This window comes from Macrobrachium nipponense, chromosome 36 (assembly GCF_015104395.2).
Source record: "Macrobrachium nipponense isolate FS-2020 chromosome 36, ASM1510439v2, whole genome shotgun sequence".
Classification (NCBI taxonomy): domain Eukaryota; kingdom Metazoa; phylum Arthropoda; class Malacostraca; order Decapoda; family Palaemonidae; genus Macrobrachium; species Macrobrachium nipponense.
The window spans coordinates 57,850,111-57,873,681 of NC_087220.1; the positions used below are offsets into that span (position 1 = coordinate 57,850,111).

The 23,571-nt window shown below is 39.9% G+C and overlaps 2 protein-coding genes across 4 annotated transcripts in view; one reads left to right on the forward strand and one right to left on the reverse strand.

Annotated features, from left to right (window-relative positions):
• The first annotated feature begins 9,559 nt into the window (after nucleotides 1-9,559).
• On the forward strand, nucleotides 9,560-21,486 carry LOC135203712 (homeobox protein cut-like). The gene is made up of 2 exons (XM_064233612.1): nucleotides 9,560-12,348; nucleotides 18,202-21,486. Exons 1-2 carry the CDS (start codon nucleotides 9,889-9,891, stop codon nucleotides 18,358-18,360), a joined length of 2,619 nt encoding a protein of 872 aa, XP_064089682.1. The 5' UTR covers nucleotides 9,560-9,888; the 3' UTR covers nucleotides 18,361-21,486.
• LOC135203714 (probable cysteine--tRNA ligase, mitochondrial) overlaps nucleotides 21,484-23,571 on the reverse strand; it is an 85,549-nt gene continuing 83,461 nt past the window's right edge. For all 3 annotated transcript variants that reach the window (XM_064233616.1, XM_064233614.1, XM_064233615.1), the window contains one exon: nucleotides 21,484-22,034. In XM_064233616.1, the coding sequence (XP_064089686.1) occupies nucleotides 22,003-22,034 (32 nt within the window). In that variant the 3' untranslated portion in view covers nucleotides 21,484-22,002. The remainder of the gene's footprint in view (nucleotides 22,035-23,571) is intronic.

The following is a 23,571-nucleotide window of genomic DNA, read 5'->3' on the forward strand; positions in this document are numbered from 1 at the left end:
AGGACTTCCCAGAGATTCCCTCTAAAAGTTCAGAAAGGGACTCCAGAGGATTCCCTCTAAAGTTCAGAAAGGACTTCAGAGATTTCCTCTAAAGTTTCAGAAGGACTCCAAGGAAATCCCACTAAAGTTCAGAAGGGACTTCCCAGAATTCCTTAAAGTTCAGGAAGGAACATCAGAAGATTCCCACCTAAAGTTCAGAAAGACTCCCAAAGAGATTCCCACTAAAGTTCAGAAGGACTCAGAGATTCCCTCTAAAGTTCAGAAGGACTCAGAGATTCCCACTAAAGTTCAGAAGGACTCAGAGATTCCCACTAAAGTTCAGAAGGACTCAGAGATTCCCTTCCGTCAAAGAAGGAATTCAGAAGGATCCCCATAAAGTTTAGAGGGGATTCCAGAGATTCCCACTAAAGTTCAGAAGGACTCAGAGGATTCCCACTAAAGTTCAGAAGGGCTTTCATAAGGATTCCCTCTAAAATTTAGAGGACTCAGGAGAATTCCCTCTAAAAGTTTCAAAAGGAAGGACTCAGAGATTCCCCTCTTAAAGTTTTAGAAGGAATCAGAGATTCCCTCCTAAAGTTCACGAAGGGACTTCCCAGAGATTACCTAAAGTTCAGCAAGGACTCAGAGCTTCCTCTAAAGTTTAGGGAAGGATCCAGAGATTCCCTCTAAAGTTCAGAAGGCTCTCCCCCCCTCAAAAAAAAAAATCAGGAGATTCCCTCTAAAGTTCAGAAGGACTTCCAGAGATTCCCTCTAAAGTTTAAATTTAAGGACTCAGGAATCCCTCTAAAGTTCAGAAGGAATCAAGATTCCCTCTAAAGTTTAAAAGAAGGACTTCAGAAGATTTCCACTAAAGTTCAGAAGGACTTCCCAGCGATTTCCCTCTAAAGTTTTCAGAAGGAATCAGAGATTACCCTTCGTTTTTAAGAAGGACCTTCAGGAGGATTCCCACTAAAGTTTAGAAAGGAATTCCAGAGATTCCCTACTAAAGTTTCAGAGGACTCGAGCATTCCCTCTAAAGTTCAGAGGAATTCCCATGGAAGATTCCCTCTAAAGTTTTAGGAATGACTCAGAGATTCCCTCTAAAGTTCAGAAGGACCTTCAAGAGATTCCCACTAAAGTTCAGAAGGACTCAGAGATTCCCACTAAAGTTTAGAAGGAATCAGAGATTCCCACTAAAGTTCAGAAGGGACTTCCCAGAGATTCCCATAAAGTTTCATGAAGGGACTCAGAGAGATCCCCTTCTTTTCTGTCTTTTTCAAATTTCCACTAAAGTTCAGAAGGGAACCACGAGATTACCAATAAAGTTCGAAGGAACTTCCCATTTCAGAGATTCCCAAACTAAAGTTTTAGAAGGACTCAGAAGATTCCCTCTAAAGTTCAGAATAAGGAATCAGGAGATTGCCCTCTAAAGTTCAGAAGGAAATCAGAAGATTCCCTCTAAAGTTTCAGAAGGGACTCAGAGAATTCCCCACTAAAGTTCAGAAAGGACTCAGAGGTCCCTAAAGTTCCGAAGGACTCAAAGAGATTCCCACTAAAGTTTAGAAGGACTCAGAGATTCCCTCTAAAGTTCAGAAGGAATCAGAGATTCCCTCTAAAGTTCAGAAGGAATCAGAGATTCCCACTAAAGTTCAGAAGGACTCAGAGATTCCCACTAAAGTTTAGAAGGACTCAGAGATTCCCAACTAAAGTTCAGAAAGGACTCAGAGCATTCCCCAACTAAAGTTTAGAAAGGAATCAGAGATTTTTTTCCCACTAAAGTTCAGTTTTTTAAGGAAAAAAAACTCAAGGAAGATTCCCTCTAAAGTTCAGAAGGACTCAGAGATTCCCACTAAAGTTCAGAAGGACTCAGAGATTCCCACTAAAGTTCAGAAGGACTCAGAGATTCCCTCTAAAGTTCAGAAGGACTCAGAGATTCCCACTAAAGTTCAGAAGGACTCAGAGATTCCCACTAAAGTTCAGAAGGAATCAGAGATTCCCTTCTAAAGTTCAGAAGGAACAGAGATTCCCCCTCTAAAGTTTAGAAGGACTTCAGAGATTCCCTCTAAAGGTTCAGAATGGACTCAGAGAATTCCCTCTAAAGTTCAGAAAGGGCTTCAGAAGGAATTCCCCTCTAAAATTTAGAAGGACTTCCCAGAGATTCCTCTAAAAGTTCAAGAAGGACCTCAGAGAATTCCCCTAACTAAATAGTTTCAGAAAGGCTCAGAGGATTCCCTCTAAAGTTTTCAGAAGGAGTTTTCAGAGATTTCCCTCTAAATTCAGGAAGGACTTTCCCAGAGTTCCCTCTAAAGTTTAGAAGGACTCAGAGATTCCTGCTAAAGTCAGGAAGGACTCAGAGATTCCCTCTAAAGTTCAGAAGGACTCAGAGATTCCCTCTAAAGTTTAGAAGGACTCAGAGATCCCCTCTAAAGTTCAGAAGGAATCAGAGATTCCCTCTAAAGTTTAGAAGGACTCAGAGATTCCCACTAAAGTTCAGAAGGACTCAGAGATTCCCTCTAAAGTTCAGAAGGAATCAGAGATTCCCTCTAAAGTTTAGAAGGACTCAGAGATTCCCACTAAAGTTTAGAAGGACTCAGAGATTCCCACTAAAGTTTAGAAGGACTCAGAGATTCCCACTAAAGTCAGAAGGACCTTCCCAGAAGCTTTCCAAACTACAGTTCAGAAGGACCTCAGAGATTCCCTCCCACTAAAGGTCGAAGGAAATAAGAGATTCCCACTAAAGCCAGAAGGACTTCCCAGAGATTCCCACTTAAAAGTTCAAAGGAAGGGACTCGACGATTCCACTAAAATTTCAGAAGGACTTCCCAGAGATCCCACTAAAGTTCAGAAGGACTCTTCAGAGATTCCCACTAAAGTTTAGAAGGACTCAGAGATTCCCTCTAAAGTTCAGAAGGAATTCCAGAGTATTCCATCTAAAAGTGTTTCAAGAAGGAATCCGGAAGATTCCCATAAAGTTAGAAGGACTTCCCAGAGATTCCCACTAAAGTTCAGAAAAAGAACTCAAGATTCGGTTCCCTCTAAAGTTTCTAGAAGGACTCTAGAGATTCCCACTAAAAGTTCAGAAGGACTCAGTAGATTCCACGAAGTTCCCAGAGGGCTTCAAGAGGATTTCTCTAAAATTTAGAAGGAACTTCACATTTCCCTCTAAAAATCGAAGGACTTCCCAGAGATTCCCCTCTAAAGTTTAGCAGGAATCAGAAAGGATTCCCTCTACAGTTCGAATACTCAGAGATTCCCTCTAAAGTTCAGAAGGACTCAGAGATTCCCTCTAAAGTTTAGAAGGACTCAGAGATTCCCTCTAAAGTTCAGAAGGAATCAGAGATTCCCTCTAAAGTTCAGAAGGACTCAGAGATTCCCTCTAAAGTTTAGAAGGACTCAGAGATCCCTCTAAGTTCAGAGGATCAGAGTTCCTCTAAGTTTAGAAGGACTCGATATTCCCACTAAGTTTCGAAGGACTCAGGAATTCCTCTAAAGTTCAGAAGTGAATCAGATTCCCTCTAAGTTTGAAGGACTCAGAGTTCCCACTAAAGTTTAGAAGGACTCAGAGATTCCCACTAAAGTTTAGAAGGACTCAGAGATTCCCACTAAAGTTCAGAAGGATCAGAGATTCTCAGAGATTCCCACTAAAGTTAGAAGAACAGAATTTTTTCCCACTAAAGGTTCAGAATGCTCTTCAGAGATTCCCACTAAAGTTTAGAAGGACTCAGAGATTCCCTCTAAAGTTCAGAAGGACTCAGAGATTCCCACTAAAGTTCAGAAGGACTCAGAGATTCCCACTAAAGTTTAGAAGGACTCAGAGATTCCCTCTAAAGTTCAGAAGGACTCAGAGATTCCCACCCTAAAGTTAGAAGGGACTCAGAGATTCCCTAAACTAAAGTTCCCGAAGGACTCAGAGATTCCCACTAAAGTGCAGAGGACTCAGAGATTCCCACGTTACGTTCAAAGAAGACTGCCCAGAGAATTCCCACTAAAGTTCAGAAGGACTCAGAGATTCCCACTAAAGTTCAGAAGGACTCAGAGATTCCCACTAAAGTTCAGAAGGACTCAGAGATTCCCACTAAAGTTCAGAAGGACTGAAAACCATATCACATATGGAAGGATTACAAACTTGTGACAAAGAAATGACAAAAAGTTGATAAAGTTGTCTAGTGAAATGGAAAGAACAAAGGCTTATTGAATCAACTGATTCTAATTCTGGAATTACATTAATTAAATCTTAAATTAACTTACACGTCTACAATCAAGTGGTCATCTTAGTGAACAAAAAAACACACACACACAGAACAATCATGAGTTGAGAATTTTTTAAAAATTACCTTGCAAAGAAAATAAATATCAAGACCAAATTTGACCAAAGGTCACATAACCACCATAAACCAGAAGTTATCAAAACAAAATCAGGTCACCAGAGGTACCAGGATGTACCTAGGGCTATCCATGGTGTCACCCGGGGCCACCCCTGACCAACAATTACACCCAGAGGCCACCAAAAGTCAAGATGCACAACTCATTGTGATTACAAATACATCCAGAGATTACTGGATATTACGACCTCTTGCAACGGGTAGCTGAGAAGTACCAGATGTCACCAGATGGCGTCATGGCTTTTATATAGTATGTAGCCCCGTGAGGTGAAAGTTACCAGATGGCGCTAGATATAGTCCAGTTAAAAAGTTGCCAGGGGTCACCACCAGAGTTCAAAATGGAATTGACTAAAGATTATTATTATTATTATTATTATTATTATTATTATTATTATTATTATTATTATTAATTAATGAAGGGGAAGCCAAGGACGAGGAAGAAAATATAATAATGATAACAATAATGATAATAATAATAATAATAATAATAATAATAATAATAATAATAATAATAATAACAATAATAATAAGAAGAAGAAGAAGAAGAAGAAGAAGAATGGAAAGGAAACTATGAAAGTGTACAATCGCCTTAGGGAAAACAACTTGTAATAATGGTTCTAGGAGGATGGGGGGAGGGATAAGGGTCCTCACGCCCTTAAGGGGTGAAGGGAGTACTTTAGGGAGGGGGTATGGGATGGGGGGTGTGTAGATGGTGTTAGATGGGAGTTTGGGATATGGGATGTGGTTAATGTTGCCTTTTTTTCAATTTCTGAGAGAGAGAGAGAGAGAGAGAGAGAGAGAGAGAGAGAGAGAATAAGCCTCTCTCTCTCTCTCTCTCTCTCTCTCAGTGACTCGGTCATCTTCAAGGTCAAAGTGACCATTGGTCATTTTAGACTTTGTGTGTACACTGATAGCCATTGAGTATTACGTATGAATGTATGTATATATAAGTATGTATATTGACACATTTATTAGAAGTATGTGGATGTGTATACTCTTTGCAATATGCGTATGGTATTTGTCTTTGCGTATGCTTTGTTTAATGAGTATTTTCTTGAGTGTGTATCATAATAATAATAATAATAATAATAATAATAATAATAATAATAATAATGATGATAAATTTAAACCTACATTTTGCATAAGACAAACGTCGTACTGATCTTACCTTAAATAGTATTACCTATAGTGGATAAATGGTCCCTTACCTTACCCATTGCAAAGGGTCACCCTCTCACCCCTACCCAATAATGCCCACTACAGTCAAACACCTCTACGGGACAAAGGACGCTACTACTGACCGCGTGGGTACGTTGAAATACACCTGGTGAGAGAGAGAGAGAGAGAGAGAGAGAGAGAGAGAGAGAGAGAGAGAGAGACAAAGGAATACACTGGCTGGGGAACGGACATGATGTTCGTTCTCTCTCTCTCTCTCTCTCTCTCTCTCTCATTTTGAAAAATTTGTATTCTCTCTCGATCTCTCTCTCGAAAAAATATGTATTCTCTCTCTCTCTCTTTCTCGAAATGCAAATGCTTTATCTTTATGTTAGTGTAGAGAGAGAGAGAGAGCGAGAAATATATTAAAGAATACCTCAAGTCTTGTAAAGAGAGAGAGAGAGAGAGAGAGAGAGAGAGAGAGATAAAACTGCAGAGTCAAGGTGCTGTCTGAACAAGGTCTAACTCCTTATTATCGATAAAAATGCAGAGCTAATCTCAAGGTGTCTCGTCGTTGAACACATTGCTTGCTACGCGCGTGCGCGCTCAAGCACGCAGTTACGGGTGGGGGGGGAGAGAGAGAGAGAGAGAGAGAGAGAGAGAGAGAGAGAGAGATTTATGGCGCAGGTTAACTGCTTTAACCTGCTTTCCTGCAATGTACGTGTATTCATAAATTTGCGCGCGAGCATTCATTTTTTAATCTGTGCGTACATTTTTCTGGAAGGCTTAAAGAAAAATAAATAATAATAATAATAATAATAATAATAATAATAATAATAATAATAATAATTATTATTATTATTATTATATTATTATTATCATTATTATTATTATAACAAAAATATTATTAATTATAAAAATAATAATGATAATAATAATGACAAAAATATTAATAATAATAATAATAATAATAATAATAATAATAATAATAATAATAATAATAATGACAAAAATATTAATAATAATAATAATAATAATAAACTAATAATAATAATAATAGTAATTATGATAATAATAATTATAAAAATAATAATAATAATAAATAAATATAATATTATAATAATAATTATTAAAATAATAATAATAATAATAATAATAATAATAAAAATAATAATAATAATAATAATAATAACACAAACACAAAATTCCCATAAGCCTAAATACGCTTCAAAATACAGCATTTACAACATGAAACAACAACAGGAAACCCAAACAACAACAACAACAAAAACCCCTAATAACTTGGGGTGCCACCCTCCCCCGCACCCCCCAAAGCGGGGTCATAACCACAATACAACCCTGAAATAGATAAAAGAGAGAAATTAGGTCAGTTAGACCCCACTGGGATGTGTCCCAATTTCGTGGGTGGGCCTCCCCCCCCCTCCCCTCCGTTATGTGACCCTGGATTAGCAAGCAGTCGTGGGGAGGCCGACGGGGGAGGCAATTTGGATGTGTCTAAAAAGGCTGAAATAAAGGTTAAATTGATAGAGACAGAGATAGAGATAGAGATAGAGAGATAAAATATATATATGTGTATGTATATATATATATATATATCATATATATATATATATATATATATATAGGATATATATAAGTACTAAGAAATCACTCAATTGCCCGATGGCTATGTCTTTTTAGGTATGTTGTTAGTGACGTAATTATTATTGCTATTCATAATTGTGATTTCAGTTGTTTTATAAAATGGCTGACACGTAGACAGTGTTCTTCTTTTCACTGGGCAATTGCTAGCTCTCTTTTGATTTGGTGGGACGTTGAGTGGTTGGGTGATCTAGATGAATATTGTTTCTGTTTGTAAAGGCCTTTTATACATATTTTTTGTGTGTTTTTTTTAACAGTCCCCCAATCTATCTAATCAATTCAAAATTTATCTAATCTATCAAAAAAAAAAGACATAAAACTCTTGACAACAATACTCCTTTTATTAAAAAAATAAACTGCTGAGTCACTTTGAGTCTTGAGTTGTAACCTTCGTTGAGTTTACAAATTTGATTCTACCAATATTTTTTGTAATAGAAAAGATAAGATGAAAAATGGTCGTTTTTTCTGCCTTTGAACTCAAAATATTTCACCATCAGAATTTCTCTTAATAAACTCAGTCAAGTGACAAGACTTTCCAGGCTTTTTCAATAAACTCAAATATGCAACAAGAAGAGCTTTTTAATGAGAGAGAGAGAGAGAGAGAGAGAGAGAGAGAGAGAGAGAGAGAGAGAGAGAGAGAGAGAGTTTTATATACCCATAGCTCAAAAATGATGCACCTTCACCCAAAATGCAACGTAAGACAAACGTAAAAGCGCTTTTCTGCTCTGTTGTGCATTCAGGTAGCGCTTTTGCGCGAGGCTAAGATATGAACCCGTGGAATAAGACGTGTTAATTCCTTAGAGTTATTCCAAATACTATTAATATCGTTATACATAATAATAATTATTAAATATAGTATTATCATTAGTCACACACACTCTCTCTCTCTCTCTCTACTCCATAACTCTGTCGGCCAAAAGTGTCGACAATTGGTGAAAATAAAAATATATAAAAAAAAAGTCGTTCAGCTAATTAGGTACGCCTGCTTTCAGAGAGAGAGAGAGAGAGAGAGAGAGAGAGAGAGAGAGAGAGATATGAACTCTGGTTGCTATTACCTCATATCATGTTAAGTGTGTATAGACAGTTCTCCCAGCTGAGCGAGTTATGTTTGCTTTTTCCTGAATGCTACTAAACATTTTTTTCCTTTTTTAGTTTTGTGTTCTCTCTCTCTCTCTTCCTACACATCCAATCCCTTCCTTTCAAACACCCCTTCCATTCCATTTACCCATTCCACAAAGTTATAAATTACAATCTCCTTCCCTTGCGCGCTAGGCCGATGGTTGACCTACGATAAGGGTAAGCCTATGGCTCCTCCTCTTACACCTCTTCCTCAGAAGTACTTACGGAAGAGAGAAGGACGAGGAATGGGGTGTGGGGGGAGGGGGGGCGGGGAAAAATGAAAAGGGACGCCCGTATATGGGTCAACAACCTCTACAGCTGCCCTTGAGGATAGAAGAAGGAGCAGAGGAAAATGAGAAGAATCACTCCATCTTTGTTTAGGGGGACAACTTTTGCAAGCGTATTTAATCTGTAAAAATCTTGACTCATTAATGAATCTCTAAATACAGACATTTTAAGACGTCTACTATGGCTTATTTTCTTCATGACGATATAGGCCTGCTGTTGAAAATGTCTATAGGAATTGTATAGACAGACGCAATGGCTGATGCGAAACGGAAAATAGAGCGAGGCCATTATATACTTGAAATAAAACTACCTTAAAAGTAGCGCACACGCAGATCTGGTCTGAGTGGAGGAGACCTTCTCTCTCTCTCTCTCTCTCTCTCAACAATGGCGGATCCTGCAAGAAGCACAGAATTCCTGCGGAATCCGCATGAATCCGTAAGGACGGGAGATTTATATATATAAATATATATGCGGATAGACGGACGGTTCGTCTTATAGGGAAAATCAACACCTCTCTCTCTCTCTCTCTCTCTCTCTCTCTCTCTGCAACGCTCAACAATGGCGGAGGAGGATTCTGCAAGGTGCGGAATTCCTCGTGGATTCCGCGTCAAGTGACGTCGTCGGGCGAATGTTTCCCGAAGAGGACAGGGCAATAGTTACGTCTAATGACGAGGATGAAATCCCCGAAAACTTAAAAGAGGGACTGTTTTATACCTAAGGGGCCAATATGGCCTTTCCCAAAACCACCCGAGAAGAGTCAGTCACTCACTTTCTTCATCCCCTGCCCCCCTGCCCCCGCCCCAATGATTCACCGGAGCTCCGCCCATCCCGTGACGAAAATTTGACGTCACGCCAGAGCTGCCAACCGGCCGGGCCCTCCTCCGACGGTTGGGAAACGGCATCGTCGCGCCCTTGGGAGCCTAAATCAAGCCCTTCTGAGGGTGAGAGAGGCGTAATAAACGCCTAAAGTCGTCACTCTTCCGAAGGAGGGCGGGTCTCATCGATACGACCATCTCCTCCGAAGGACGTTTTTTTTTCTTATATTTTTTTCGTGGGTGTCGATGACGTCTGCTCCTGCTGCCGCTGCCTCTGCTTCGACGCCATGTTTCCACCCCTGGCGAGGAGGCCGCCGCAGCGGCAGTAGAGGCCAGCCAGTAGGAGGAGGAGCCTTTTAGAGCCCTTGCCAGCCAGCCAGCCAGCAGGAGGAGTAGTAGTCGTAGAAGCAAAAGCAGCAGACGATGATGGCGGCAGCAGGCATCAGCAGGGAGGTGGTGGTGGTCGGCGTCGGCTTATAATACCGAGGATGGCCCACAAAGACGCCCAGTACCAGTCCGACATCGTTTGTAGAAGTAGTAGTAGTAGTGGTAGCGGCGGCGGCGGTGGTGGTCGTGCCCTTGTGGATTATCATTGCAACGACGACTTCGGCGGGAGCCAGAGGCACCACCTCAAAGCCGACTACTGCAGTGATGTGGAATATTATTACAGGACTACCAGTGACGAGACAGTGAGCGAGAAAGGCAATCATAGTAGTGTGACAGTGTGTGGAAAGGAGGCGAGGCCTCCTTTGTCGTCTTCTCCATCAACAGCATCGGATATTCACCAACAAAATCCCCAACAGCAGCAGCTACAGCTCCAACACAAGGCGCTTAAGCAGAAAGAGAAGGAGGTGGTAAGCTGCGCTTCCGCCCCTTCAGCTGTTGTTGTTGGTGTAGCTCTTTCTTCTCCCTCAGCTTCTCCCCCAACATCGCAGCAGCATCTTCTCCAACAACAGAATCCCCAACAGCTACAGCAGCAGCTCCAACAAAAACATCACCAACACAAGGCGCTTGAGCAGAAAGAAGGCGACAGCTCTAAGGAGGTGATCTGCGCTTCTGCCCTTTCAGCTGTTGTTGGTGTAGTAGCTCCATCTTCTCCCTCAAAATCGCAGCTTCTCCAACAACAAAATCTCCAACAAGGCGCGGAAGACGGACCTGTGGTGATCTGCTCTGCCGCACTTTCGTCCCCTACTGCTGTTATTGGCGTAGTGGAGGCTTCGTCTTCCCCTATAATATTTTCTTCCCGATTTTTGGAGGACGTTTCTTGTGGCCCGGGGGAGGAGGGAGAGGAAGAGCAGAAAAAGCGGCAGCATCCTAAGCAGGAGGGAGGGAAGGAGGAGGGAGGAGGAGGAGGAGAAAAAGCAGGGGAGAAGGAGGAGGGTGGTAGAAGCAGTAGGAAGGTTAGGTCTAGGTCCAGGACCGCCACCAGTAGGAGCAAGAGTAGCGACGACGCCCAGAGGAGTCGTCGCCTGCTGCTGCTGCTGCTGTCTGAAACAACAGCAGGAGAAGGAGAAGGTCAACGCGTTTCCGGACACGGAGTACCGTCAGCAGGAGCAGGTTCCAGGGGACAGGAAGCACAGGAGGAGGAGGAGGCGATGAGGAACGAACGCCGAGCGCGCTTCGTCAGTAGCGAGCGAGTCGTCGCAGTCGGTAGTGCGAGTCCCTCCTCCGCCTTCCCAATAGAGAATCATCCTGCTCACATAGGCCTAGGACGACCACAAGCAGCAGCAGGAGCAGCGGTAGTCGTCATGGAGGGACACGTAGACCAAACGGATACGACGACGGCGACATTAGCCAAGAAGATCCACAAGACCAAGACGACTTCTCTCTACAGCTCCGACGAAGAGTGGGACGAGGAGGAGAGCGACCTGAGCAGCTGTGGCGGGGGGTCGTCCTCCGAGGAGGAAGACCATAGCGACAGCAGCGACGACGACGACCCCAAGTCGCAGGTGGACAGGCTGATCGAGAGGGGCACCCTGATCTATATGGACGGCGAGAACTCCAACCTGTCGTCGGAGACGGAGGACGACTCCTCCTCCTCCAGTAGCAGCGACTACGACCAGAGCAGCGACAGCGAGAGCGACATCACGGACGTGTCGCCGCTCCTGTCGGCGACGGCGAGTCCCCTGGGCCTGTCCCCCGTCCTCCCGAGGAGGGCTCTAGGCACCTCGCCCCTGGCGCTGCACGACAACAGGGACCTGGTGGTGGTCGTGGCCGCCGCCGCAGCAGCCGCTGCAGCCGCGGCGGACTACAACAACAGCAGCAGCAGGCCGGAGATCTCCTCGAACGACCAGGGGTACGACTCGCAGCCGCACTGCAACGGCTCGAGCCACAGTAACAGCGACGACTCGACGGACATGACGCTCCTCCTGAGGGCGGTGGTGGAGCTGGAGAAGAAGCAGAGGCAGAAGCGCAGCAGCAGGTCGTCCGCCGCTGCGGCGTTGTCGTCCAACAACGACCATTACAATAACAGACATCACCACCACCATCACCATCACCATAGGAGTAACAGCCACAGACCTAGTCGTCACGGCACTTCTGCTGCAGGAGGTGGTGGTGGGCGAGGTCGTCATTACCACCACCACCACCAGCAGGAGAAGGAGAACCTGCAGAACGCCCTTCACCACCAGATGACGACTCTGGAGCCCACCTCGCCCATATCAATCCACCCCATCGACGCTAGCCCCCACCACAGCCACCTGCGGAGGTCGTCCTCCTCCCACAGGAGGAAAAACATGTCCTTCTCCAACGACGAGGTCCGCAGGATAGACCGGGACAACCAGATCCTCCTGAAGAAGATCATGAGCGCCCACACCAGGAGCCGCAACCACCACCACCACCAAAGTTCCTCCTCCTCCTCCAACCAGAATCACAGGACCGTCCATAGACCGGCCAATTCCACCGTCAATAGGAGGAAGGAGGAGGACAAGATCCGGAGAGAGAATATGGTGAGTAGCTACTTGCTGCTGTTACCCTCAGGGGACACGCAAAACAGTTTTCACTCAAGACACAACAAAAACGTGGCTGTTTTCATTCAAAACACAACGGTTTTCATATTAGACACAACAAAATTACAGCAATTTCATTCAAAACAAAGAATTTTTATTCGAGGCAACAGAAATTACAACTTTTCATTCAAAACAAAACAAAAACACCGCAATTTTCCTTCAAAACAGTTTTCATTCGAGGCAACAGAAATTACAACAGTTTTCATTCAAAACAAGTTTTTTTTTTTACTTAATCTTCATTCAAAACACAACAAAAACACAGCAATTTTCCTTCATAACGCAAAGTTTTCATTCGAGACACAACAGAAATTACAAGTTTTCATTCAAAACGTAAATTTCTAATTCAAAACAACAAAAACACGCCAGTTTTCATTCAAAACAATAGAAATACGCCAGTTTTCATTAAGAGCGAACAGTGTTAATTCAAAACAAATCAAATACAACACCTTTCTTTCAAAACACACAGTTTTCCACTCAAAACACAACAGTTTTCATTAACAGCATCAAAACCATAAAATCACAACACTTTTCATTCAAAGCACAATAAAAACAGCAGTTTGCATTCAAAACACAAAACGTTTTCACTCAAAATACAATCAAAACAAAACAGTTTCAATTCAAAACACAGTCAAAACAAAAGTTTTATTCAATACACAGTGTACATTTTTCATCAAAAGCAATCAAAACAGCTGATTTAAAATTTTAAAACACTCAAAACAGTTAATTTGAAACAAGTAAAACACAGCTAATTCAAACTCAGTCAAAGCACAGTTCATTTGAAAGCACAATCAAAACAGCTAATTTAAAAACAGCCAAACACAGCAAGTTTCCAAGCACCATCAAAACACAAGACTTGAAAACAATCAAAATAGTTAATAACAAAAACTTCAAAACTGGAAAAATAACATTTAAAATAACTCAAAACTGAAAAACAGCAACGTCCAAACTCCTACTGAAAGGAATTTGTGTAACCTTAGTTTTAAAAAAAAATCGCAAAACAACTTTGTCTTAGTCAAATACAAAAAAAAACAACATTCAGAGTCCTTCGAAACAATTGATAAACATGTTCAAAAAGACACGAGGCAGAAAAAGGTTAAAAGTTCATTTAAAAAAAAAACACACACACATTCACACACACTTAACATTAAAAAACTATAAGATTTCCCCGTTAAATTCAAATTTTAAAAAACTAAGATTTCCCAATAAAATTACATTCAAATTTGACCAACTAAGAATTCCCCATTAAATTAAATTCAATTTTTAAAAAACTAAGACACAACTGACCCAAAGCCAAATACATTTTTCTAATTAAATAAATCACTCATTTAAAACAGTCTTGACTTTAAATGTGTGAAAAACCAACTGAAACTCATTTAAAATGTGTGAAAAAAATCATTCAAAATGTATTGACTTAAAATATACATCTTGTGGATGTTTCATCAGTGTGGATACCTCAGAAAAGTATATTTAGATTAAATATTTCCCCCTTAACACTGAAAAATACACACACTTATTGTAAGTACACATCACTTACAAGTGTGTACTTACACTTATATGAATACATTTTCAAATGCAATCACTTAATGTAAATACACCACATGCAATTGTGTACGCACATTTTATATGAATGATTTTCAAATACACTTCCAATTACACAACTGCACATACACACACCACATGGAATAGTGTACGTACATTTTATATAAATAAATTTTCAAATACACTTACAGTTACACATGTGTAAATACACGTACACCACATTTAGTGTACGTCCACTTGATATAAATACTATTTTAAATACACTTCCAATGACACAAGTGTAAATATTTAACACACACCACATGCAATTGTGTACATACATTTTATATAAATAATTGTCAAATACACATTCAGTTACACAAGTGTAAATACACACACCACATGCAATTGTGTACGTACATTGGATATAAATACATTTTCACATACACTTCCAATTATACAAGTCCAAATACACTCACATGTAATTGTGTGTGTACATTTTATATAAATAATTTTCAAATGCACATCCAGTTACACAAGTGTAATTGCACACACCACATGCAGTTGTTTAAGTACATTTTACAATATATATATATATATATATATATATATATATATACGTATATAATTTATATTTATATATAAAGCCATTTCTAGTTTTAAATATAATAATGATAATAATAATTATAATAATAATATAATAATAATGATAAATATTTTACTTAAGATTCCAACCTTTGGAATATAGTTATTCACGAACGCCACTTCTTTCTAATGAATATTTTTCTAATATACTAACTATATCGAGCAACAGTCACCATCCAATGAACCGATAAATGAGAGAAATTCCCAGAAAATAAGACGAAGATTACGAGAAAAACTAAGTCCACAAAAATGGCAGGCTTGATAAAGTCTACGGGATACGAACGACACGTTCTGTCCACTCTTAACGTTAATAATTACGTAATTATTTTTGGAGTTATTTTTAAATTTTAACGTTATTTATTAACGTAACAGACCTTAGGGTGTATTTATATACTTTTTTTATAACCGTTACGGTTGCGTAACGATCCTCGTAACCGTTAGAACAACGGTATACCTGGAATTCCTGTTCAGTTTTAGAAAGTGACATTTGATTTACAAATGGCGTCCTTCACAGTTGTTCGTTAATTATTAATCCTAAATTAGCCGTAAGACGTAAAACGTCAACCGTAACGGTGCCGTGACGATCACACCGTAACCGTTACGACGGAATTTGAAATTCCCGTTCAACTTATTAAGAAAGTGACGCCGTTTGAATTGGTTTTGAATCTCGAGTCAAAATGGCGACCGTCAGAGTTAATTCGTGTTAATTTAATGTTATTTTTCTATAACGAACTGGAAGGGCGTAACCTGATCTTAATTCCCATATAACGAAAGGAATTTAACGTAACACGTCACAACCTTGTGGAATATGACGTAACGAATGTGGAGTCAGCATTGGCCTAATTATTCTTTGCTTCGATAAACACGTTGCAGTTTAGTTTCCTTTTTTTTTTGCAATCAAGTTCAAATGATTGAGATTTTTTACGTTAAATTCATTGTTATATGAATGAGTTTTATGTTATATATATTAGCTATAATGTCTTATTTCAAGTATGGTCTTCAATATAGGCCTAGTGTTAAACAGAAAATGACGAGTATTACATGAAATTCATATTTAGTTCGAGTGTGTGTGTGTGTGTATATATATATATATATATATATATATATTAGTATATATATATATATATATAGATATATATATATTATATATTATATTGTCTATTTCAAGGACTGTAGACATAGGCCTACAGTTTATCAGTCTGAAGAGTAATGTACATTTGGTATAAATGCTGTGCCTTTAAGTAGTGCTATGAAAGTAGACCTATAGTTAAAATGTATAGTGAACAGTAAATATATATACATTTCATTACAATGCTCTGAATAATTAAAAAATAAATTCCACTTTAAGCCATTTGCCAAGACATAAAGCTTACAGTAAAAATATAAACTGTATAAGTGAACTGTAATATGCATTTCATTTCAATGCTGTGGAAAATGTGTAAAGTGTAAATAATACTTTCATTTGCAAACCAAAAGTAAGATTAATTATATGTTGAAAATTTCATAATTTCAATACATTATCACTATTAAGTTAGTTGACCTAAATAAGGCTAAATGTATTAGGTCAGGTTTGTTTGCAAACCGAAGGCCGAGTTTAAACTTAAATAATATTTATACTAAATATAGTAACTTAAAAAAGCACTCAGACCTAACATTGGAATACTAAAAATATTAAAAAGCACCCTATGCACGCCATAGGCCTATTTTTCAAACATTTTTAGCGCAGTGACCTAGTTTTGCAATGCTGTAGATACACCATAGGCCTATTCAAACATTTATGATATAGTAACGTAACCTGACATGAAAAATAAAGATATTTTAAAGAAAAAATCACCATAGTCCAACATTCCTAGCAGAGTGACCTACTATTGGTATGGTATTAGTACCACCATATGCCTGGCCCAATATATTTCACATTTACCTAAAGGACAGATCCATTTTAAAAGATTTAGCACGAAATTTAATATAATTAAATAATAAAGTTATTCATGTTAATTAATATGTGAAGCTTTGTGTTGCCTCCATCAATAAAATAATTTTACGAAATTAATAAAGTTTGCAAGAATTAGGGACTCCATGACGTCATAATAATTGACCCTCGTTAAAACAAACCCTAATTAACACCCCGTAACCCCCAGTTAGTGACTTAAGGAGTCTCAAGACTCGATGGACTCGATTTCAAGTCCGTCCTGAGCCGCGAAACCTTCGATGACTTTTGGGGCCATCAATGAGAAATACCAAGTCTGACCCAAACCAGTCCCTGAAATTCCCTTTGCATTTTGGGCTTGTTCTTGGTTGTTTGGACTAACTCGAGAAACGTACATACCAATGAAGGAGTCTCAAGACTCCATAGACGCTTCAAGACCGTCTCGAGCCCTAAAACCAGAGACTTGAGGCCTTTAAATAAGAAATGTTTGATTCAAAAATGGCTACGAGGCTGACTCGACCCCGACCCCCCCACCCCGTCTCCTGCAGAGGTCGCCTTCTTATTTTAGCGATTTCCTTCCGTTACGGAGACTATCGAGAAATTCAGTGAGTCTCAAAACTACATTAGAGTGAGACCGTCTCGAGTCTCGAAACCCAAGACTCGAGGCCTTTAATAAGGAATAAATATGACCCTAAGCCATCCCTCTAATGCTGCTACCATACTTGCCTCCTCCATTTTGGTGCAGAAGTCGCCTTCTTATTTGAGCGATTTCCTACGTTACCGAGACTCGTTCGTTTTATTTATTCGTTCTCACTCGTTCTCTAGGGTCCGATTAACACTTCGCGCAATGAATTATTCGCTAAGCATCGCCGTAAAGTCGTTATTTTAGCCGAAAATAATGACCATCCGCCGGCAAGGGTCAAAGATTCGAGGGGACTTTTTGAAACTGTCACTCATCTGTCAGTGTCCCGTCGTAATTGTTAATTTGTGGTGATTCGTTTAATTGTTAATTAAAATTGATCTATATAAACCTGTAATTTTAATTATTACAAGATACGTCGTTTAAAATCGTAATATTGCAATACAATTAGATTTACTTGCAAATTTTCCAATATGGTTCTACTAAGAAACATTACGTGGACTTTCGAGGTCCTCTCTCTCTCTCTCTCACTCTCTCCCTCTCTCGTCTCTCTCTCTCTCCCTCCGTCTCCCCTCTCTCTCTCTCTCTCTCTCTCTCTCTCTCTCTCTCTCTCCTCTCTGTGTTATCAGTCTTGTATAATTATATAATTATATATATATATATATATATATATATATATATATATATATATATATATATATATATATATATATATATATATATATATATATATATATATAAGTTTTTTTAATGCTTATAATTTTCTTGAGTTGTCATACAACAGGTAAATAACTGTTTATTCACGATATTTTGATTTACAACTCTCTCTCTCTCTCTCTCTCTCTCTCGTCTCTCTCTCCTCTCTCTCTCTCTCTCTCTCTCTCTCTCTCTCTCTCTCTCACACACACACAGATTCATAGACAATTACAATTATATATGTTTATATACAGTGTATGCAGGGAGGGAAGATTTTGTCTATTTCATTACCTGCATCATGTCACCAAACAAGCATATATTATTAACTGTTTAATCACGACTCTTCTCTCTCTCTCCCCCCCAACAGATTCTGCTGCGGAAAATCCAGGAAGCGAAGCCTTCAAAGGACGTCACCGCCTCCAGGTCCCCCCGTCACAGGACCGCCCACGGCCTCAGCGTCCGCCCGCCGTCTACTAGCCTTCCTGCCACCCCCGGCTCCATAGGTGCTTCAGCTCGCACGGCCTAGGGAGGAGGAAGAAGGTCGGCTCCTACTACGGTCTTTCTACCTACGGGAGCCAGACAGGAGCTCCGTCGTCGTCATCCTCCGCCGGCGCAGCCGCCGTGTGCGATTGAGTGATGATGCCCTGTGAGGCAGGCCCAGGGCAGTGCACAGTTCCTCTGCAAACGTCTCTATAACTATATACGTATATATATAAATTTAGTCTTCGCGTGGCAACTGGTCTCCGTTCTCCAAGGAGGAGTTGTTGGAAGGTGTTCTCGCCCCCTTGGTCCTGGTACCCCCCACCAACCTGCGAGAGTGGGAGAGAGAGAACAAGAATGACCTCCTCGGGGATCAAGGCAGCAGCTGTTTATGGTGGTGTATTTTGAAGGTGTCTGATATGATATGTGTATTCTCCGTCGGCGTGAACGAGAGAGAGGAGACGGAAGGAAATCACCGAAGACGTTCTTTTTTATAATTTTTTTATTATTGAAAAGACGTGTCGTACGTTTTCGCATCCGTATGTACAGCGGCAGTAATGCATAAAGTGCTGTGCGGTGAAACTGTCATTCGTCATATTCGCATGAATATATACATTTATATCTGATTTAGAGGGATACTGTAGTCATCCTTTAACAGAGCAGAAACATTCATGTCGGGGGCGATGTCTAAGAAACGTGTTGCCCCGGAAACGATATAAGACGATGATGGAGTCGTTACCTCATTTTAAGTGCAGCTGGGTATAAACATTCCAACTGTCTTCATCGACCACAGGGTGTAACAGACAGTCACGTAATGTAACGCTGTGGTCTCCGCATGGATTATCTCTTGTTGTAATTGTGACGCAGTGAGCGTAGGACGTAATAATGTGCAGTGGACTAAAAAGCTTTGGTGTCCACGTACTTCATTGATGTTGTCGATTCTAATTAAGTCCCAGATAATTTTTTTTTCTTTTTTTTTGACATATGTTGGAATTTGAATGTGTGATAGGATACTTGGTATGAGTCTCCACAAAGGTTTTCCTTAGCTTTTATTTATATTAGTGTTATGGCAATTACAGAGCGGAAATTCTTCTTTTTCCCCAAAAAATAATTAGGTCATTGCAGTTCGGTGTTAGCGTCTGCGGCATTAGGGCCGGGATACAATAACAGACTTGAAGAAAAAAAAACAAAATATACACGTTTGGTATTGCTTCAGTAAACCCGCTGTTATAATAGTTCTCAGATCGATAAACGATTAAACGGTACTAACGGATCATTTCGAATTTTGTCAGCACGTCTGTTGTATTCAGCGTAGTTAGTTCACCTTGCCAAAAAGAAGTCATCTGTCAGCTTTTCCTCTCGTAATAAGAGTTCTTTCGCTCGGTCTCAGGTCGAGAAGATGTCAAAGGAAGTACCACAATAAGCTTTTTTCTTTTCCATTCTCAAGTCTGTTCTATTTCCAAGATGTACGTACACCCACATACATGTTTGTGGGAGGCTTGTCAAACAGGAAGGGTGTTTACAGGATTGGACACAAGCAAGGTTTTGTCCCCCTCTCCAAAGTCAGCCGTTCAAAAACGGACTTTCAAGAACTTCTGCAATATTAAGCATAATTTTGAGGGTATTCAGTGAGCAGCTGCAATGGTCAAAGATAGGTCTGAGTTTCACCACCTCAGACTTGCTGTCCGGTCTAATACGATTTGAAGTATGTATATGCAATTTTCCCCCCGTCTTTTATTCAGCATAGTTTCCCGACACCTTCACCGTCAAAGGTCAGCTATCAATCATAAAGGCACAAATCCTAAGCAGACTATCAGTGGATTCAATTGGGCAATTGTCAACCAGCACAAATTATATGGTGCATTGCCACAAAGGGAAAAACATAACTAAACCACGGGTATATTCTATCACACGTTGCGTCACTGGCATTTCATACGTCGTTTTTAAAGTGTATTCGAAGATGAAACGATTGGAGATAAACACACAGACTAAACATACTCACTGCTGATTACAGTACTCGGATCCAAGACACAAACTCTCAGCCGGCAATGTTTTTGTCCCGTCGTGCAGAAACAGTAACTGGGTATGCGAAACACCGACATTTTCATCCTTTTATAATTATCTAGTCAGATGATCTTATTCCGTGACCCCCTCCCTTTATAACCCTCCACGTACACACAACACGCACTCGGCTCCGGTCAGTCCCTGCGACGCGTATACGATTGGTGAAGAAAATTTCCTTACAGTTCTTCCTGGGCCTTCTCCTTCTTGGAGGCTCGTACAGGATTTCCTAAAGCAAGTTCTCTCGGCTAGAGAAATGTTGAGACGTCGTGGGGGAGGCCTCGACCCGTCTGCGTTCACCACATGCTTCCAAGTGTGTTGATCTCTTTTATTATTCTTTTATTAATTTTTAACAGGGTCTTTTTTTTATGCAGCTCATGATGGCCGTTTTCACGATGACAATGACATTTTTTTTTTAATCCAGGTTTTGTGATAATTTAATTTTATGGGCGTTGATAAAAAGAGAACACAGTGCCATACCTTCGTCTTTCAGCGGATTGGCACTGGCTAGTTTTTACGTTGTGGGACCATTAATCATTCATAAAACGCTGCTCTCGTTTGTTGGGAAATTCTGATGCAGAATTGGTGGCATTATTATTGTGATAAATTTATCCTTTTAGATTTTGTTTTGCTCTCGCTAAAAAGTACCGTTCCTCGTAATTCAAAGCATAATTTTCAGCAATAAACTGAACTTGTGTTACAAAATAATAGTGCAACTGGAAAAAATAGAATATGTTAAAAATGAAAAGGTCAACATTATCCTTATATTGAGAAAAGATACTAATCATTTGGGTGTAAAGTGTTTATACTAAAGAACAAATTTTTGTCAGATTTCGAGCGAAAATTTTTTTTATACATATGTAGGAGGAATTTGTATTTGATCCTTTTTCGTAGGCACAGCATTCATTAATCCTCAGCGTTGTGAGCTGCAATTCTGTTACTTGTGGAATTGTGAAATCGTGTGAAATGCTAAAGAAGAAGAAGAAGAAAATGACCATATTATTATACTGGAGACAATTTTTCATGTCTTGACATAGATTACTTGTAAATATTTTTTATACTTGTCTTTCAAGTCTGTGAAGACGATTCAGAAATAAAACAATTTGTTGAAGGTATTCTGTTTTATTTCTTTTCCTTTTTTTATGTCTTTTTTTCATTCCTTGGTGTGTAACAAAAAATATGACTTTCACATATGTACACATTTACAGTCCTGGAAAGAAAAACAAACACTCCCATGTTGGCAGAACTATTCCACATAAATTAAGAGAATTCCAAGTCACGCAATTATAGTACATACAGTATATACAATCAATTGTATGATATTTCTACAGTAAATACAAGAGCCATTTGGGCTTTGACATGAACACCTGACACACAGCTGTAAAAAGCAGCTTTCAAATTTATAAAATATCACTTCGGTGACCAAAAAGAAAAGGAGGAAAATCGGTTTGAATTCAAATCACAACTTACAGAGTCTATTGGCAACAACAGCATTGTACCAAGGCCAAGAAAAAACCAGCATTGAAAGAATATGGAACTGAAAATTATAAAAAGGCTGCGATGCTGCGGAATGTCATTAGATCAGAGCTGGTTCCTCCTCCCTCCCACCTTCCCGTGGTCCTGGCAATTAATTCTTCTTCTTCGCTTTCTCGCTGGAACCTGAAAAAGAGACGAGGAATTGACCTATCAGATCCGAGCCGTGGGTCGCTAATTTAGTAATACATTACAGAGTCCGTGAAATGACGAGACTATATTATAGCCTGCACTTGAATGTTTTCAAGATCTCTTATAGCTAAGAGCCGTTCCACAAAGTTCCTAACCTGAACTAACTTGTACCTTATACTTTGCATTTAATTTAAGACTCTGAGATTGATAAATAATCATAATACCACAGTTGATAAGTAAAGAAGCCCATTAAGGAGAAGTTTATTAGCATTGCCTTCTTCCCTCTACTGGCTTTGTTGGGCATCGTTGTGAACTGCTGCTACTAAAATCACACTCTTAAGGTCTGATGGAAGTTCCCAAGCACTGATTTGTGAGATGAGACCATTATTGAGTCTCGGTGTCCAGCTGAATGTCATGCAAAATTAGAGGAAAAGTCATTTAAAATGCTCTTCCTGTTTTATGAATACGTACATGATACAGAAATAGTTTCCAACCAGGTCAAAATCGACTGACTTTGAGACAAAAAAATGGGAAGTAAAAAGAATTACCGGAAAACTGGCAACAAGCAACTACATATAAATAATAGGCCTTGTACTATAGCAAAAACAATTCATTCCTTCTAAAAATCCTTGGGGTTACCACTGCCATGTGTGGCACTCTGTGGGCATGGCCACTCTTTTACTGCATTGTCCTTGATCTTGTCGCCTGCATCCTGTCCATCTAACTGCTAGATGTCTTAACTTCTTTAGCTTTGTAATGCTCCCAATTTTCACCTCTCAATTGAAAGTAAAAGCTTTGAGCATCTGGAATGTGACTCAGTGGTCTAGTTAAGCTTGACCACTATATAAAAAGTAGAAATCAAAGAAAAAAGGTCTTATTTAACTTGAATGGTGATCGCCCGCTAACCTTGAAGGGTCGATAACTGCCTCAGATCTTCCATTCAGATCATGAGAGAGGCTCACTATTATTACAAAATGGAGTGAGATCACCAAGTTGACTGTTCGGGGTCTGAAGGATCTGCTCTACTCTTGATAGGATATACAATTTACGCCAAGAGCTGGGACCTGTCAGTTCATGACGCTGAAGAGGAAACTGAGAGTAAAAAGGTCTTAAAAGTGCAACAGGAGGAATCCCTTGCAGTTGCACTATGAAACAATCCTTAGGAATGGATGGAAGAAAGAGAATATGAATGGAGGTACAGTAAGCAGCTACGGACAAAAGGGATGCTGCAAAGAACCTTAAATAATGCCTACAGTGTACCACATAAGGTGCACTGACAGCTCTACCTCTTCAAAAAAAAAAGTCTCTTCTTAAATGAACAGTTAAAATCCATATGCAATGTAAAACCAAATGGAAAAGTTTGCTCTACTACTGAAAAATATTAAGTTCATACTCAAACTAAGTTCAGCAATCATCTCCGACTATAAGCTCATCCCAAAGCAACCCTGACACGGCAACTCATCCACAGAGAGTTGATGAAAATCTTCTACAGGTTCCATTCATGAGGTGTTCCTGTATATTAAACAACTTC

Bases quoted from the DNA above. Each gene is read 5' to 3' on its own strand.
- LOC135203712 (XM_064233612.1), top strand. From the start codon at position 9,889: ATGGCCCACAAAGACGCCCAGTACCAGTCCGACATCGTTTGTAGAAGT. The intron at 12,349-18,201 runs GTGAGTAGCTAC...CCCCCCCAACAG, and splicing joins AGATCCGGAGAGAGAATATG to ATTCTGCTGCGGAAAATCCA.